This window comes from Poecilia mexicana, unplaced genomic scaffold (genome assembly GCF_051168715.1).
Source record: "Poecilia mexicana isolate PSO_F unplaced genomic scaffold, ASM5116871v1 scaffold_2, whole genome shotgun sequence".
Classification (NCBI taxonomy): Eukaryota; Metazoa; Chordata; class Actinopteri; order Cyprinodontiformes; family Poeciliidae; genus Poecilia; species Poecilia mexicana.
In genome coordinates this window covers 42,776,741-42,794,216 of record NW_028263371.1, presented here as the reverse complement: position 1 = coordinate 42,794,216, position 17,476 = coordinate 42,776,741, and the positions used below count along the sequence as shown (strand labels likewise).

The window sequence follows — 17,476 nt, the reverse complement described above, 5'->3', positions numbered from 1 at the left end:
CATGGTATAATTATTCTTATTTTCATACTTAATATTTTAGTGTTGATGTTGCCAGAGAGGATGGATGATTGGGGAGGCTGGTAAATGATCAGATGAACCCAAACAGCAAAATGAAAGTTAAAAGAGTGGATGGAAGACCTCATCTGTTTATTTGCACTCAAATATATTGGTCCAGGGGAAGAAATCACTTATAATTATGGTGATTTTGACTGGCCATGGAGAAGAAAGGTGCTTATAAGTGTGAAAATACTATCAAAAATCATTCAAGTAGCACTGAAGACATATTTGAAGGATATGTCAAGTTGTAGTACAGGGTTTCATTATAGTTGAAAACAAGAAGTGGACAAGCACATACAGTAGGTGGACTTCATTTTTCTATTGAGAAGTATGGACTCATTCAGTGTACATCCCTTCATTTCAGATTTCCAAAGATGAACTGTCAGGTTGGTGATGTGGACGCATGCGGATCCTGTTCAACCAACCCTCCAGAGGTAATTTTGGTCTCCAATGACCAACTTACTCTCTAAAATAAAGTAATTGAAATGATATTAAGTATTGTTCAAACACACATGTGTTGTGTAATATTAGATATGTTAGCTGCATAAAAAGGGAGGACTGCGTTTTGAAATTACAAGTATAGAAGAATGAAAATTACATTTAGAAGCGCACATACACACAGGTCCTGTGTAATACTCAAAATGTAAGGTGCAGGAATAAGGAGGACTGAGTTTTGAAATTACAAGTACAGAAGAATGAAAGTTACATTGAGAAGCACGCATACACACAGGTTCTGTGTAATACTCAAAATGTAAGGTGCAGGAATAGGGAGGACTGTTTTCTATATTGGGAACAAACATTTAGTGAGTGTTCTTTACATTTCAGATTTCCAAAGATGAACTGTGTCAGGCTGGTGACATGGATGCATGTGGATTCTGTTCAACCAACCCTCCTGAGGTAATTTTGGTCTCCAATGACCAATTTATTCTCTAAATTAAAGTAATTGAAATGACATTACGTAGAGTACAAACACATAGGTGTTGTGTAGTACTAGATTTGTTGGTTGCATAAAAAGGGAGGACTGAGTTTTCAAATTACAAGTATAGAAGAATGAAAATTACATTTAGAAGTGCACATTTTGGTCTCCAACGACCAACTTTTTCTCTAAAATAAAGTAATTGAAATGATATGAAGTACTGTTCAAACACACATGTGTTGTATAATCCTACATATGTTGGCTGCATAAAAGTGGAGGACTGGCTTTTGAAATTACAAGTATAGAAGACTGAAAGTTACATTGAGAAGCGCACATACACACAGGTCCTGTGTAATACTCAAAATGTAAGGTGCAGGAATAAGGAGGACTGAGTTTTGAAATTACAAGTACAGAAGAATGAAAGTTACATTGAGAAGCACGCATACACACAGGTTCTGTGTAATACTCAAAATGTAAGGTGCAGGAATAAGGAGGACTGAGTTTTGAAATTACAAGTACAGAAGAATGAAAGTTACATTGAGAAGCACGCATACACACAGGTCCTGTGTAATACTCAAAATGTAAGGTGCAGGAATAGGGAGGACTGAGTTTTGAAATTACAAGTACAGCAGAATGAAAGTTACATTGAAAAGCATGCATACACACAGGTCCTGTGTAATACTCAAAATGTAAGGTGCAGGAATAGGGAGGACTGAGTTTTGAAATTACAAGTACAGCAGAATGAAAGTTACATTGAAAAGCATGCATACACACAGGTCCTGTGTAATACTCAAAATGTAATGTGCAGGAATAGGGAGGACTTAGTTTTGAAATTACAAGTACAGAAGAATGAAAGTTACATTGAGAAGCACGCATACACACAGGTCCTGTGTAATACTCAATATGTAAGCTGCAGGAATAGGGAGGACTGCTTTCTACATTGGGAACAAACTCACATTTAGTGAGTGTTCTTTACATTTCAGATTTCAACCAACCCTCCAGAGGTAATTTTGGTCTCCAACGACCAACTTATTTTCTAAGATAAAGTCTTTGAAATTATATTGAGTACCAGTGGTCCCCAACCTTTTTATCACCGCGGACCGGTCAAGACTTGGCAATTTTTCTGAGGCTCGGGTTCTTTTTTTACCCTTAATTTCCCCTTACAGCAATCTTAGAACGTTGCTCACGATAATTGTAACTGTTCATCCTGCCATCTGTGGCATGATCGCATCCAGTCGTTGGAACATTGGGACTGCTCTGATCTAAAATCAGGCATATTCTAGCAACTTGTAGGGTTTTTACTTGATTGGGAGCTAGAACTCAACCTGTTGAACTTGACAGGTAGCCAATCAGAAAGCGCGGTGACGTAGCTCATGGAGGGGAATCCCAAAGAGCTGAGCAGACATGCACAAATGAGTCCGGTGGACATCGAAGATATGTGGAAATGGCATGAATGTTTATTCAGCATTTCGTACAAAGAATATCCATAGAAATGATGAGGAGTGGAGTTGGAGCAAAATTGCTACCACAGTTGATAAACCCGGTAACTTTTCAGCTATCCATTAAATTAACGTGACATTATTTTGTACTAAAGCCTGCTCACATGGCAAGATTTGCTCCTGTTATGTGGCTGGACACACGAACCTGTTGTACTTTTATCAGCTCTGTGGTCACAGAAGTTTGGAAAATCGTCTGAATCCTAAAATCATGCCGTGTGAACCAGACTTAAGACTTACAAGCTCTATTTCTCTCGTCTCGATAACTGCCATAATGCTCTCAGACTCTGGTCGCTCTGGCAACGTTCACACATCCCTTCAAAATAAGATTTGAATATGCCACAAAAACGAACATTTATTTTCATGAAAATTTTAACTCACAACTATAAATTAATGGGAGTCCTGAGCTTGTTTCTCTGCAATGAGATGATCCCACCTGGGAAACGATGACACCCAATGCAGAGGGTGCTTGGTGTGTAATGGCAAAGCAGTTTGAAGCTTCATTGCCTCATTAGTAAGCCAGTGCATATTATGCAGAGTGGGCTTGGAACATGGGAGTCACCTACAGGTTCAGGATAAATCCACTCTCCTGTCTGTGGTCTTTCTCCGCTTTTCCAAAGAAACTTTCCAAAGACATCGCTTTCTTACTCATTGTGGGCTCAATGTTGCCGCACAAGACGTAACCGAGAGAATCCAGTTAAAGGGTTTTCAAAATAATGGATCCTCCAGACTCAGACAATACGTAACATGTAAATATTTTTCTTGTGCGACCCAGTACCAATTGGTCCACAGACTCGTACTACTCCGCGGTCCTGTGGTTGGGGATGACTGTTAAGTACGGTTCAAACACACAGGTCTTGTGTAATACTTGATATGTAAGCCACATAAAAAGGGAGGACTGAGTTTTGAAATTACATGTACAAAAGAATGAAAGTTACATTTAGAAGCGCTCATACACACAGGTCCTGTGTAATACTCAAAATGTAAGGGGAAGGAATAAGGAGGACTACGTTTTGAAATTACAAGTACAGAAGAATGAAAGTTGCATAAAGAAGCGCTCATACACACAGGTCCTGTGTAATACTCAAAATGTAATGGGCAGGAATAGGGAGGACTGTTTTCTAAATTGGGAACAAACTCATATTCAGTAAGTGTTCTTTACATTTCAGATTTCCAAAGATGAACCGTGTCAGGTTGGTGACGTGAATTCATGCGGATCCTGTTCAACCAACCCTCATGAGGTAATTTTGGTCTCCAACGACCAACTTATTTTCTAAAATAGAGTTTTTGATATGATATTAAGTACTGTTCAAACACACAAGTCTTGTGTAACACTTGATATGTAAGCTGCATAAAAGGGGGGAACTGAGGTTTGAAATTACACATATAAAAGAATGAAAGCTACATTTAGAAGCGCACATACACACAGGTCCTGTGTAATACTCAAAATGTAAGGTGCAGGAATAAGGAGGACTGAGTTTTGAAATTACTAGTACAGAAGAATGAAAGGTACATTGAGAAGCATGCATACAAAAAGGTCTTGTGTAATGCTCATCAGGTATGTTGCAGAAATTTCAAAAACTGAGTTTTGAAATTACAGGTAGAAAAGAATGAAAATTACTTTTAGAAGCACACATACACACAAGTCCTGTGTAATACTCAAAATGTAAGGTGCAGGAATAAGGAGGACTGAGTTTTGAAATTACTAGTACAGAAGAATGAAAGGTACATTGAGAAGCATGCATACAAAAAGGTCTTGTGTAATGCTCATCAGGTATGTTGCAGAAATTTCAAAAACTGAGTTTTGAAATTACAGGTAGAAAAGAATGAAAATTACTTTTAGAAGCGCACATACACACAAGTCCTGTGTAATACTCAAAATGTAAGGTGCAGGAATAGGGAGGACTGAGTATTGAAATTACAAGTAAAGAAGAATGAAAGTCACATTTAGGAGGGCACATACACACAGGTCTTTTGTAATGCTCATCATGTAAGTTGCAGAAATTTGGAAAACTGAGTTTTGACATTACTAGTAGAAAAGATAGAAAATTACACTTAGAAACGCACATACACACAGGTCCTGTGTAATACTCAAAATGTAAGGTGCAGAAATAGGGAGGACTGTTTTCTACATTTTCAACAAACTCACATTTATTGAGTGTTCTTTACATTTCAAATTTCCAAAGATGAACTGTGTCAGGTTGGTGACATGGATGTATGCGGATCCTGTTCAACCAACCCTCCTGAGGTAATTTTGCTCTCCAACAACCAACTTAGATTCTTATATAAAGTCACTAAAATAATATGAAGTACTCTTCAAACACACAGGTCTTGTATAATACTTATCATGTAAGATGTAGAAATGTGTAAGACTGAGTTTTGAAATTAGAGGTAGAAAAGAATGAAAGTTAAATTTAGATGCACACAGACACATGGATCCTGTGTAATACTCAACTTGACAGGTTCATACATTAGGTAGACATTGTTTATTTTAATTTTTTTTTTAGAAACAATCATTCAGTATTCATATACTGATATAAATTTGTTATCAAAGAATTACTGATTACACTTTAAAAATTAGGTATCTTCATGTTATTAAAGGTAAGTTTAAACAGTAATGATTTCTTAGTTAATGTCAAGTTGTCATAACAAAGACATTTTGAATAATGTCAACTTTGTATTAAAAGTGTCATAATTTACCGAATGACGCTTTATGACAACAGTCATAAATATTCATGAAGGCTTATTCATGTTCATGACATGTGTTGTCATGTTTATGACAGTGTCATGACAGTCTTATTCACCCCCCTTCAAATAAAGTGTTACCGAAATATTCTTGCTGAAATGCTTTCAATGTATACAAAATATGTTTTTAATCAACAGGTCTGTCCAGAACAAAGTTCAAGTGAGGTGACATCATCAGAAGAGGAGTATGTTCCTGATTCCCTAGATGATTCAGACATCTCATGGGATGACAGATGCACTGCACAGAAATATGGACCAGTTATAGTCCATATTTCCATGTTTGGACTTCTTAATGCACATAAATTGTATGTTTTTTGTATGTGTATGCTGTGGTCCTGATAAATAAAATTGGCCCTGATAATTACTGTTGGTGTCATGGGCGGAGCCAAGCACCTCATTATCTTTTGTCCTTTTAATACAGCATTGCATCAGGTTCTCATATTTTGAGTTCTGATGTGTGTATCTAAATTTTTAAGTGAGATCTATGTTGTGTAGCTCAAACAAGATTTTTGACAACTTACTACGTCTTTCTAGCATAAGTGGAAAGGGGTGTCCGTTTAATGTTGCAAAAAACTGGTTTGAAAAAATTGTCCTGCTAATACATATAAACCCGTATAGGTGTGTGTGTGTGTGTGTGTGTGTGTTTTTGATACAACAATGAGTATTATTTTGTGTACACGCAAATCTTTAACTTGAAAACTATCACAAAAATAGCTTTTTATGATAACAGTGATCAAAAGTATGTGAATTAAGTCAGCGTTTTATATTATTAAATCATTTTTGGTGAGTGAATTATACTTTGCTTCCATGTTGAATCTTTAATCAATCAGTTTCTAAGCAAAATCACTTGTTTTTTAAGTTTCTGCTGTCAGAAATGTAAAAGATTAAGAAAGTCCATGCAGCTTGTACTGCTGTTTTCAGAATAGAAATTATTTTTCATACACCTGAATTATTAAATATATATCAAAATCTAACACTAGATCCCATTTAAAGTTTGGCAGCTTTGGTTGATGTTGGTCCTTGTTCGTATTTGTTCTCCTTTGTTTTCTTCATTCTCTTAAGCCGATGAATGCAATGTTGTGTAACCATTGACATGATGTGACCCTGAGTTATTTACATGATTATTAAGCAGCCTTTATTTCCTGGTTTGTTCCTCATTAGTCTTTATGTAACAAGGCTAATTATGCTTCCCAACTATTATCATTATTAGATTACCTTCAGAGATGCTGGATAATAATGATTCGTTATGAGTCCTAGCACTCATCTCCTCTGTTTTCCTAGTATATCTGTTTCTAATGTATAGTGTTGTTGGAGACGTAACACCAGACCACCCAGGCTTCTAAAGCTCACCTCCTGTCTCTTAGGAGGCTTAGGCTTGTAAGAGGGGAAAAAGCAACTGCTTCCCTGCAGAATGCTCCACTGATCTTTTTAACTCTTCAGCTTTATTAATTATCCTCTGCTTTAGAGAAAGAGGATTGGGGGTCATTGAGGTTGAAAATATCTGGGATTTTTTTTTTCTTTTTTTTTTGTAATATTCCTCTGAGACTTTCAGTGTCTCCCTTTCAGCCCCAATTCCACAGCTTCCACAGCTGAATTAGTGTTTACTAAGCCTTAACGTGTCAGGAAATGATTATGGGGGATTCACTTTGCCATCTCGGTGTTTTTTTTTTTTTTGTTTTTTTTTACATCCACTGTGATTTATATTTTCTTATAGATGATGATCTTGGAAAGTCAGACAGTTCTTCTGGCAGCCTGGATAGCTTTCAGGTAGGTCCTACTTGTGCATTCAGCACAACACTTCTGGTACTTTTTAAAAAAGCAAAGAAAGAGAAACTCTTTTGCCACAAACATGTGTTTTCGTTTGGGATTTTGGGATCAAATGCCTGAGTTTGGCAGAGATTCATGTGTTTTTGTAGATCTGATCTGACGTTTAACACAGAACTCCATACTTATCGGGACCTCTCATGAACGAGTAAAAATTTATATTTTACTGCAATGAGGCAGTCCCATCACATACAGAAAGCAGAGTGGTGTAGCTACTCTGTTTTCAGCCTCAAGTGAAACAAGTAACTTCTCTCGTCTTGCAGAGTATGTATATGCCTTTAAGTGTTTTTTTTGTTTGTTTTTTTGTTTTTTTTGCAACAAGCACTTCACATTGGGTCTGGTGTAAAACAAAGAATAGAAACACCTGATGCCACATGTTAGGTGTGATTGAAGGTGTATGATGCAGCAGGTCTGTTTCTCCTCCAAAGGTTCTGGAAACCATAATAATATGCAGGGGATGACAAATGCTTTCCAACCAGGACTTTTCAAAAACAAGTAGCCAAATTGGCACCAAAGCGTGTCACTAAACACCAGAAAGATTTCCATAAAACGGTTTAAAACTACTGACTCAAAGGTCACCGTCTTTTCATCTGAGGATCATATTCAGTGTCAACGTTTTACTGCGCCTCTAAACATTTTCCTGTCAAAAATCATCGTAGAACAAAAAGGAAAACAGGCCATTTTAAATTAGAAGCATCCAAAGGCATTCAGACCGAAAAGAATTCAGATTCAGACATTTGAAGGGAAAAAAAACCAAAACTCTGATGCTGTTATTGCACTCAGTGCTGCATAATAGAAAAAACATATGCTTTTATAGATGTGGAAACTTCTGGGTGAAAAGAGTGTGATTGGTGACACTCTGCTCCTGAGATGGATGCTGGCACCACATCAGTCTCGCCACCAGTCCCCATGTCATCTGTTAAATATGAAGCCTCGCTTCCAGCTGGGTGCAAATGGCAAGAAAATGCTCTAAATGTAAAACCATCTGGGCATGAAACTTTGCGGTTTTTCCTCTGGTTTAGGCACTGTTCTGTTCCCTTATAGAGCACCAGAGATATTGAGTCAAGAATGAGGAGTGAAACCAGACTGAAGCTGTTCACAGTGGATCCAGACACGCAGGTAAGGCTCGGCGTGGTTTCACAATGAAACTCACACGTGACAAAGTATAATTCCAAGATAAAGGATCAAACTTGCCAATCCGCTGTCTGCAGAAACTGGACTTCTCAGGAATAGAGCCGGATGTCAAGCAGTTCGAGGAGAAGTTTGGCAAGCGGCTTCTGGTGAACTGCAACGATCTCTCTTTCAACCTGCAAAGCTGCGTGGCAGAGAACGAGGAGGGGCCGACGACAAACGTAACGCTTTAGAGTTCAGAACTGCCTCTAAGTTTCAAATATAACACTGAGATGAATTAAATGGTGTGTCAGAGCAACCTGATGGGCTCTCAGTGCTGTCAAGATAGCAACCAGGCTGTTGGCTCAGGAATTTATAATGAAATCTGAAATCCTGCTGTCCCTCCTGGAAACTACTGTCCATTGAAATCTTAACATTTTCTCTGTCCACAAACATAGAGGAGGAACTTTGATTTTTTGTAAATGTTAACATAAAGTGCTTTTCATCTACCCACAAACAAAGGAATAACCAAAACCTACCACATGGAATATGTAGCATTTACTCTCTTAATTGTTCATAATGGCTCAGTGAAAATCATTTCCGTGTTAAACTATGCCTTAAATACAATATAGACCAAGGAACAAAGCAGACCAGTTGTGGATAAAGTTGCGGTACACTCCATATCACCCTGAACACACAACCACCAGCCAATAACATGATGCCACAGGGCATCATGTTATGCATGATCATGGATCATGTTATGCATGATCCATGATCATGCATAACATGATCCATCTCAAATGCTCCTTTGTGTTTTGTCTGCCACATGAATCCCAAAGTACATCATAATTCAAGGTTGTTACATGAGAAAGTCAGCAAAACAAATGAAGGAGGTATGAATATATTTTTTAAGATCATGCAAACGTGTCACTGTTTTATGGCATCTTGTGTGATGTTGCCTGGTTTAATCTTCAAAAACAGTTCAGTTTTACAGGACAGTGAGATCTCAGGGAACCTCATCATCACCTCGGACTGTTGCCTTTTGCAGGTGGAGCCTTTCTATGTCACTCTGTCGCTGTTCGACATCCAGAATGGCAGGAAGATCTCCTCTGACTTCCAAGTTGACTTAAACCACCAGTCTGTCAGGGGAATGGTTCCCAGCAACACCGGTCAGCATGTGAACGGAGGAGGTGAAGCCCGATCTGAGGGGCAGCGGTTTATCCACGGCGTGCCAGAAGCAGCTTTGCTGTATCCCAAACAGGTAGAGAGGACGTTAAATCATGGCTGCTAAAATTGGCATGACCAATCAAGTCTGACTTTTCTGCTTGTGCTGACAGGGGGTGTTTTCAGTGACATGCCCTCATCCAGACATCTTCCTAGTGGCTCGCATCGATAAGGTGCTTCAGGGGGGAATCAACCACTGTGCCGAGCCATACATGAAGAGTTCAGACTCCACCAAGGTAACGACGAGTTATTCACAGTCTCCCTATGAGGCATCACATTCCCCTAAACTCAGCAGGGTAACGTGCTGAGTTTAGCACGTTTACATCTTTTTCCTTCAATAATCATTCCTCTGTCAGAATTTATATTAGCTGTTCAAAATTAGAACATGCAAGGAAGTTTAGGTAGTTTTATTTCAGACTATTCACCATTTGAAATTTGTTTCCAATTTGCCTGTGTTAGGTTAGGCAGCGCGCCGAGTTCTGTCTCAGTACTTTAAGTGCAATGGTGTCCACTACACATGTGTTTAACATCTTAGTCAAGTGTCTCTATTTTCCACTAGATGGCACAGAAGGTCCTGAAAAATGCCAAGCTGGCGTGTAGTCGATTGGGTCAGTACAGGATGCCCTTTGCCTGGGCAGCAAGGTACTCTATTCTCTCTATTAAATGTGTCAACATTTCTCCTTATTTTTCTGATTTCAACCGTTTTCAAGGATGGGTTTTAGTTCACATCACAAATGTACCCAACAGTATTTCCTGATTTTAGGATGTTTTTTTTTTTTGGTTTCTCAGACCCTTGTTCAAAGACGCATCTGGGACACTTGACAAAAGTGCCCGCTTCTCAGCTCTGTACAGACAGGACAGCAACAAACTGTCCAATGACGACATGCTCAAGTTGCTGGCGGATTTCAGAAAGTGAGTAAAGTTTCTCTGAGCGTGCTCTGTTATTAGAACCTCTAAGTAATCACACAGATGTGCTGGGTGGAAAGTGTCTGGCCCCTGCAAAAATATTGCTTTGTCTTAGGAAAATCTCACCTCTGTTAACGCACTCGTACCTCCTTGCTAGAAGACCTGTCTGCTTCCTATTTAGTCTAACAAATCCTCAACTCAAGCTTATTTTCCTTTTCACAGACCAGAGAAGATGGCCAAGCTGCCTGTAATCCTTGGAAACCTTGACGTTACCATCGACAGTGTTGCCCCCGACTTAACGAGTAAGTCCTTTGGGGTTTAGCAGAAGAGATGAAAGCTGCTTTTCGTCAGAACATAATGGCTCTCATTGTCTGCTGGCTGTTTATCAGCTCTTGTCTCTCCTGCTTCTCCATCTAGATTGCGTTACTTCATCCTACATTCCTGTGAAGCAGTTTGATGTCAGCGAGAGGAGCAGTGTGTTTTTCGAAGTGGAGGAGTTTGTGCCGTTCATCGCCAAATGTTCTCAGCCTTTCACCATCTACAACAATCACCTCTACGTCTACCCGAAGCACTTGAAATATGACAGCCAGAAGTCATTTGCAAAGGTAGCGCCATCGAGTTGCTTTCTTTGTGGGTTTATTTATGCAGTTGTGGGAAGCGAAGCTGAAGTGTTAAAAATGTTTCAGATGTTGTCAGAGTTGCAGTTCTTTCCAAGTTGCTTTTAACTGGGCCACTTTTGCTTTCTGTGTCTTTAATCAGGCTAGAAACATAGCTGTCTGCATTGAGTTCAGGGACTCAGACGACGAAGAAGCTGTTTCACTTAAGGTAAATATTCTCAAGAGGTGGAAAGTGAATTTCCATAGAACTGTTTCTGCAATTCACAGAACTTTTCTTCCTTTCTCAGTGCATCTATGGGCGACCTGGAGGACCCTTGTTTACCAAAAATGCCTTTACCTCAGTATTACATCACCAGCAAAACCCCGAGTTCTATGATGAAGTAATAAAACTCACGACTAGCCCATCAAATATACCGTTAAATGGGAGGAAAACCCGGCACTAACACTTTCACTTGTGCTCTTATGAATTAGTTTAAGATCGAGTTGCCGACACAGCTCCACGAGAAACATCATTTGCTGTTTACCTTCTACCATGTGAGCTGTGACAGCAACAGCAAGGCCAGCACCAAGAAGAGAGACATGGTTGAAACTCAAGGTAGTGCTCAATCCCTAACTTCTACATGCAAAAGGCAATTCCTGTTTAATGCCGTCACCCTGTAATGTTCACACGCCTCTAAGACATTCCTTCTGGAAGCCGTGCTTCATCTGCAGTTTCCATTTTCTTCTTTGTAATTAGTCACATCACCATTAAGCCAATATATAAATAGTTTATCAAGCCTGTTTTAGATGTTGGCATACATTATTTTTATGGTTGTTAAAGAAGAACCATAATTATATGACGTGCACTACAATGGCTTGCAGATGTATGCATACTCCTTGAAGTTTTTCACGTTTTTCCACAAGTAGTTTTGGACAAAATGTGGAAAAAAAAAATAGTACAAATACGTTTGCACGTAACCGTGGATAGTTTGTTATTCGCAAACATAATTTAAAGAAAGAAAAAGTCTGACAGTACGACCCTTGGCTCTACTCATAAAACTCAGGCCTACAGTTTAGGGGAGGAGGGCCGAAAAGGGATTCAGTCTTTAAGCCCGTCTGCGTTACTGTTGTTACTGGCAACCACTGCAAAGCTCATGTTGTTTTCCTCTATATCTGCTCTCAGTGGGATACGCCTGGCTCCCTTTGCTGAAGGACGGCCGGGTGATAATGAATGAACATCACATCCCTGTTGCTGCTAACCTTCCTGCTGGATACCTCAGCTGTCAAGAGGGCACCAGCAAGGTAGAGCTTTCCTCACGGTCTGCAGTAATGCTACCTGTCTCACACACACACACACACACGTTTCTGTAACCTTGTTATTTTTTAACGCTATTAAAGTTCTTAAGTATTTACTTCATGTCATTGTTTCTACATTGACACTAATAAAACATGAGTTGTTATTTTGCTCATCTTTACAGCATTTGAGTCCTGAGGTCAAATGGGTTGATGGAGGAAAACACTTGTTTAAAGTGTCCACACACCTAGTGTCCACTGTGTACACTCAGGTTTGTCATAAAACAACCCTTAAGAAGTAAAACTGATTATTTGTCAATTTCATGTCATTTCGCAGTTGTTTTTCTTTACAGTAATGCAGCTATGTGCAATAAATTTTTAGTGCTTGTTTGCCGTTTTGTGCATTTCAGGATCAACATTTGCACAACTTTTTCCACCACTGTCAGAGTGTCGCATCAGCAGCACAAGGACCTGGAGGAGAACTGGTCAAATACCTGAAGGTACTCACTGTCCAAAATTAACATTTTCTTACTCAAGGTGATGCAAGATGTTATTGAAAGAAAAACGTCTGTTTTGTTTTTCTAAATTACAGCGCCAAATGAGGTCATCAGCACATAAAAATATAGTTTGGTGCAATTATAGATACTGTTTAACACTGCATTAGACACTGGTGTAGCCAAGTAGCCCACTTGATAAAGGGTGTAGCTGTAATTTCCTTAAAGGCCTCACAGGGATCCAGACATTTGGGAAGCAAAGCACAAAACGTCTTATTGAGGTGTTACTACTATGTGCTTTAGCTGAATGTGATCAAGATTAAATTTTTCAACAAAAATGTGGTTCTGGTTTGAGCAAGGAATGAATTTGTGTGAAAACACCTCATAGGTATTCAAGTACAATGTAGGATGGTGTGTCTTTAAGAGATTTTAAGGACTTTATTAGGGTGCATGGCATTTGAGACATTACAAAAAAAGGGCATTTTACACTTAAATCTGATGGTCTGTACCAACAAACCAAATATTGGTTGACACTGAGTCCACAACACAGGTTTCACACACTAAAAATCAAAAGAAAAAAAATATTCCTTGAGAAGATGGTTTTATCCTGACAAACTTCTAAGTTTGGTACAGTTTAAGTTTGGTCTTGGAAGAAACACAAATACAGTTACATCTGCAAAACAAAAAAGGCTTAGCTGTCAATACAGAATTTGTTTACTTTCATAATTTCCCCCACAGAATAAATTAGAAATCTGTCCTCCACTGGTTTGCATTGCTCTTCTCTATTTTTTTTTTTACAGCGTAAAGATCTTGGTCTTTCCTCTTTCCATCAGTCAGTATCAGTTCATGGAAACCTTAGCTTACTGTGTTCCCCTGCTGAACATTGACACAGAAAAACAGCATCTGCTGCAGTGGATACCTTCATTTTAAATGTAAACTCAGCTATGCACATGAACAATGGCCAGAGGTCCAAACCGCAGGTCAGCTGTGGAGCAAAAGTGTGCATTAACAGAGTTTTCACCTTTGACCTCAGTTGTTATCGATAAACCCCAGAATCAGACGTGCGGCGATTATGATTTTGTGGCTAACTTGAATCAGGAGCATAACCAACATCAGACCATTTTAAAACTGAAAAATGTGGGGATGGTGTTTTAAATTATGTGGCATCTTATATTGGCAAATTATGCTTTGTGATCCAATGCTGTGTGTATTTAACTTTTCACAGTTACATTTATATAATAAATTGGGGTTGACTGCATTTCAAGGACTGAAGAGAGAAATCATCATGATCATCGGATTGGATTGATTTGACTATCGATATGAAATTGATCTGTTTGCCTTTAAAATCCCTTGAGATGGAATTCGTTGTGTATTTGCCTTTAAGATAATCAATCCCAAAATTATCTAAAGCCTTACTCTGTAACCCTTAAGAAGTTGAAAGTTTACAAAATGTAAAACTGTGCTGTAGTAAGTTCAGCAAATATATTCACATCCTTCACCTTTTACCCACAGAGTTTGCATGCCATGGAGAGTCACGTGATGATCAAGTTCTTGCCAACTATCCTCAATCAGCTGTTTCGAGTGCTGACCAGTGCCACACAGGAGGACGTAGCAGTAAATGTTACAAGGCAAGAGTTTTCCACGTATTTTATTCAAATTCAATGAATATTATTGATTGCTGATATCCCGTCAGTATTATAACAGTGCACCTAAATTCCCCTACAGAAAGGGATTCTACTGTGATTTTTATACAAGTTATTGTTGAAAAATAAATCTTATTACACATGCTGCCTTCTGCCTCTTTGTCTGTTAGGGTCATGATTCACATCGTAGCTCAGTGCCACGAGGAAGGCTTGGAACACTACCTTCGCTCTTACGTGAAGGTAAAACCCGAGAGATCTTTCAATAAAACTGGATTTTATTTGAATGCTGCAGAACTGACCGTTTGCCTGTGAATGTGTCTGATCCAGTTCGTATTCAGGACTGAGTCGTACACTTCCTCCACGACCCGAACAGTACATGAGGAGTTGGCGAAAGCCATGACTGTAATCCTGAAGCCTTCCACCGACTTCCTGACGAGTAACAAGCTGCTCAAGGTGGACCTCCGAAACATATGCGCTTTGGGAAGTAACAAGAGTTAAAAAGTTTGTAATTTTCCATGTGTTTTTTTTGGCTGTTTGTCTGTCTTGCAGTATTCATGGTATTTCTTTGAAGCCTTAGTCAAGTCCATGGCTCAGTACTTGATTGAAAGCTGCAAAGTGAGGGTAAGTTTAACTCAGACGTATCTGCTGATGTTTTCTTGGCTGTAGTCAAAGTTAGCAGTAATCAGAGCTTTTATACAGCTTCGGCACTACAGTTCTACTACTTCCATAGTGAAAAAAGACACATGTATGATTAAATAGTGCAGTCAGAGGAGCACTTTTAGACAGAAAACCTAACTTTTCCAATCTACTTTGTCGGTTCTACACTTGCTTCATCATGAGAAGAAATAAAGCTGACTACTATTAATTTTCCAACCTGGATGCGCGCTTTATTTTATTTTATTTTATTTTACCATTTGTGCTCTTCAGCTGTCAAGGAATCAGCGGTTCTCTGCTTCTTTTCATCACACTGTGGAAACTTTGGTCAACATGATGATGCCACACATCACTCAGAAGTACAAAGACAACCTGGATGCTGCTCGCAATGCCAACCACAGCCTAGCTGTCTTCATAAAGGTGCACTTAAGACAATAAAGATTTACTGTTACTGGTGTGGCTTCTCTCTCTTCTGTGCATCTGAATAATTACGCAATTTATTTGATTTGTTCTGCAGCGCTGCTTCAACCTGATGGACCGAGGCTTTGTGTTTAAGCAGATCAACAACTACATCAACGGCTTCATGCCCGGAGATCCAAAGGTACTTTGTTGCAGATGACGTCTTTAGTAGAAACAAACTGCAGTCCAAGATCTCTCAGGACTCTGATTAGTTGTAATTGCATTAAGTGCAGATTTTTTTGGTCTTTGTCTCTTTCTTAATGCAGACGCTGTTTGAGTTCAAGTTTGAGTTCTTGCGCGTTGTGTGCAATCATGAACACTATGTTCCCTTAAACCTGCCAATGCCATTTGGAAAAGGGAGGATACTGAGGTTTCAAGGTGAGAACGTTTCAGGTGCTGTGCCTTGTAAATGTATGTTTAACACTGCAAGTTTTCCACATTTTCTGTATGGCCAGGACTGTAACAAGTTAATATCGATTAATTATTTACGTAGATTTTAATGGTTCAAAGTTTCTTACACAATTAATTGCTTTTTTTTTCTTTTTTTTTTTTTTTTTTACAAACTAAAGTTCCAGCTGGAAAATCCTGATAAAATACATTTAACCTTGTTGGGTGTGGAAAAAACTTTAAGGGTTTTAAATATTTCTGAGAGGTGATTAAAAAGCTTTTGCATTATAAATAACAACTAGAAACTATTTTGAAATGGACCCATCAGCATTTCTTGCAGGTATTTATTTTTCGTTTGCCTCAATTATTTGTATTGTCCTCAGATGATACAGAGGAGTCTGATGATACTCCAGTAGGTAGGTGGTTGGAGTCCTCCCTGCATGTTGTCTCCAAATAAAGCAAATTGAAATGTGATCATTCATCAGTGAAGACGGTGTGGCTATAAGAGAGATTCAAGAGCCATTTTTTTCTGTAGCTGCTGAAATTTCTGATGTCTTTTTAAGACTTGCACAAATAAAATGCAGGTTTTAAAAACGTTAAGGCTTCTCTCATCTGCAGTGTTGTTTGAGTGCATATGTGGATAAGCCGGGTTCTGTTCGGTCTTGAGTTTGAATCGTGTCTTTCCACACTCTTGACGTGAAACACTGGCCGAAATCAGTCAAACCTGAACATGCAAGCTTGTCTCTCTGTCTGCTTCTGTTTCATGACAATCAGTTGTTTCCCAGGATGGTCCGTAGTTTCACGGTTCTAATCAAATTTACATTGAATCAGATGTTCACTCTCGCTGTCTGGGATTGATTGTGGCTTCATGTCCTTCTGTAAGCTTAGTTTCCTGCTCGCTCCAGGCTGTAACAAAGTCGTCATCAACCTCTCCCTGCCCCACAGATCTGCAGATGGATTACTCTCTGACAGAGGACTTCTGTAGGAACCACTTCCTGGCCGGACTTCTGCTCAGGGAGGTCAGTGCTGCTCTGCAGGAGTTCAGGGAGATTCGGCAGATAGCCATCCAGGTCCTGAAGAGCCTCATGATTAAACACACATTTGATGACCGCTACTCATCCAAGGTATGACGTATGATTTCAGAATACTCATCTGACTCTTACATTTTCACTTGTATGCGCGATGATCATGCTAAATATTCTTTTTTTGTCTTGTTTTTAGAGCCAGCAGGCCAGATTGGCCACCTTGTACTTCCCCTTGTTTGGTCTGCTTCAGGAGAACGTCAACAGGCTTAATGTAAAGGAAGTCTCCCCATTCCCTGTCAACCACTCCAACAATGTAAGAGAGCCACCTAGTGGCTTCTTTTGAGTATTGATTTCCATCCATTCAAAACATAAACATAACAAATGTAAAGTAATGCACACGTGGTTTTAGATCATGCAAAAAAGCAACATTGAATATATCGGTATATATAACCTTACTAAAAACAAAAGGCTTTCTTCAGAACAGATACATTTTATTGATTGTTTTTTTTTTTTTTCGGTAACACTTTATTTGACAGCCTGTCCTTATGAATGTTTATGACAGTTGTCATGAAGTGTCATTAGTTAAATAATGATACTTTTAATGCAAAGTTGCTCTAAACGTTGCATTGAAAGTCCATTAAAAGTGG

General features: G+C 38.9%; 1 protein-coding gene across 3 annotated transcripts in view; it reads left to right on the top strand.

The window, feature by feature from the left end:
* Window positions 1–17,476, top strand: part of LOC106926436 (dedicator of cytokinesis protein 9) — a 90,194-nt gene that overhangs the window by 54,334 nt on the left and 18,384 nt on the right. For 2 of the 3 annotated variants that reach the window (XM_088001122.1, XM_088001123.1), the window contains exons 9-33: window positions 6,929–6,981; window positions 8,083–8,157; window positions 8,250–8,390; window positions 9,197–9,409; window positions 9,486–9,608; window positions 9,932–10,014; window positions 10,162–10,284; window positions 10,501–10,580; window positions 10,696–10,883; window positions 11,038–11,103; window positions 11,183–11,275; window positions 11,367–11,490; window positions 12,058–12,176; window positions 12,353–12,439; window positions 12,578–12,667; window positions 14,174–14,289; window positions 14,475–14,544; window positions 14,632–14,757; window positions 14,854–14,925; window positions 15,232–15,378; window positions 15,476–15,559; window positions 15,684–15,795; window positions 16,188–16,220; window positions 16,750–16,928; window positions 17,026–17,142. In XM_088001122.1, coding sequence (XP_087857248.1) covers window positions 6,929–6,981; window positions 8,083–8,157; window positions 8,250–8,390; window positions 9,197–9,409; window positions 9,486–9,608; window positions 9,932–10,014; window positions 10,162–10,284; window positions 10,501–10,580; window positions 10,696–10,883; window positions 11,038–11,103; window positions 11,183–11,275; window positions 11,367–11,490; window positions 12,058–12,176; window positions 12,353–12,439; window positions 12,578–12,667; window positions 14,174–14,289; window positions 14,475–14,544; window positions 14,632–14,757; window positions 14,854–14,925; window positions 15,232–15,378; window positions 15,476–15,559; window positions 15,684–15,795; window positions 16,188–16,220; window positions 16,750–16,928; window positions 17,026–17,142 — 2,714 coding nt within the window. The remainder of the gene's footprint in view (window positions 1–6,928; window positions 6,982–8,082; window positions 8,158–8,249; window positions 8,391–9,196; window positions 9,410–9,485; window positions 9,609–9,931; window positions 10,015–10,161; window positions 10,285–10,500; window positions 10,581–10,695; window positions 10,884–11,037; window positions 11,104–11,182; window positions 11,276–11,366; window positions 11,491–12,057; window positions 12,177–12,352; window positions 12,440–12,577; window positions 12,668–14,173; window positions 14,290–14,474; window positions 14,545–14,631; window positions 14,758–14,853; window positions 14,926–15,231; window positions 15,379–15,475; window positions 15,560–15,683; window positions 15,796–16,187; window positions 16,221–16,749; window positions 16,929–17,025; window positions 17,143–17,476) is intronic. The other variant, XM_015001367.2, reaches the window with a different exon arrangement.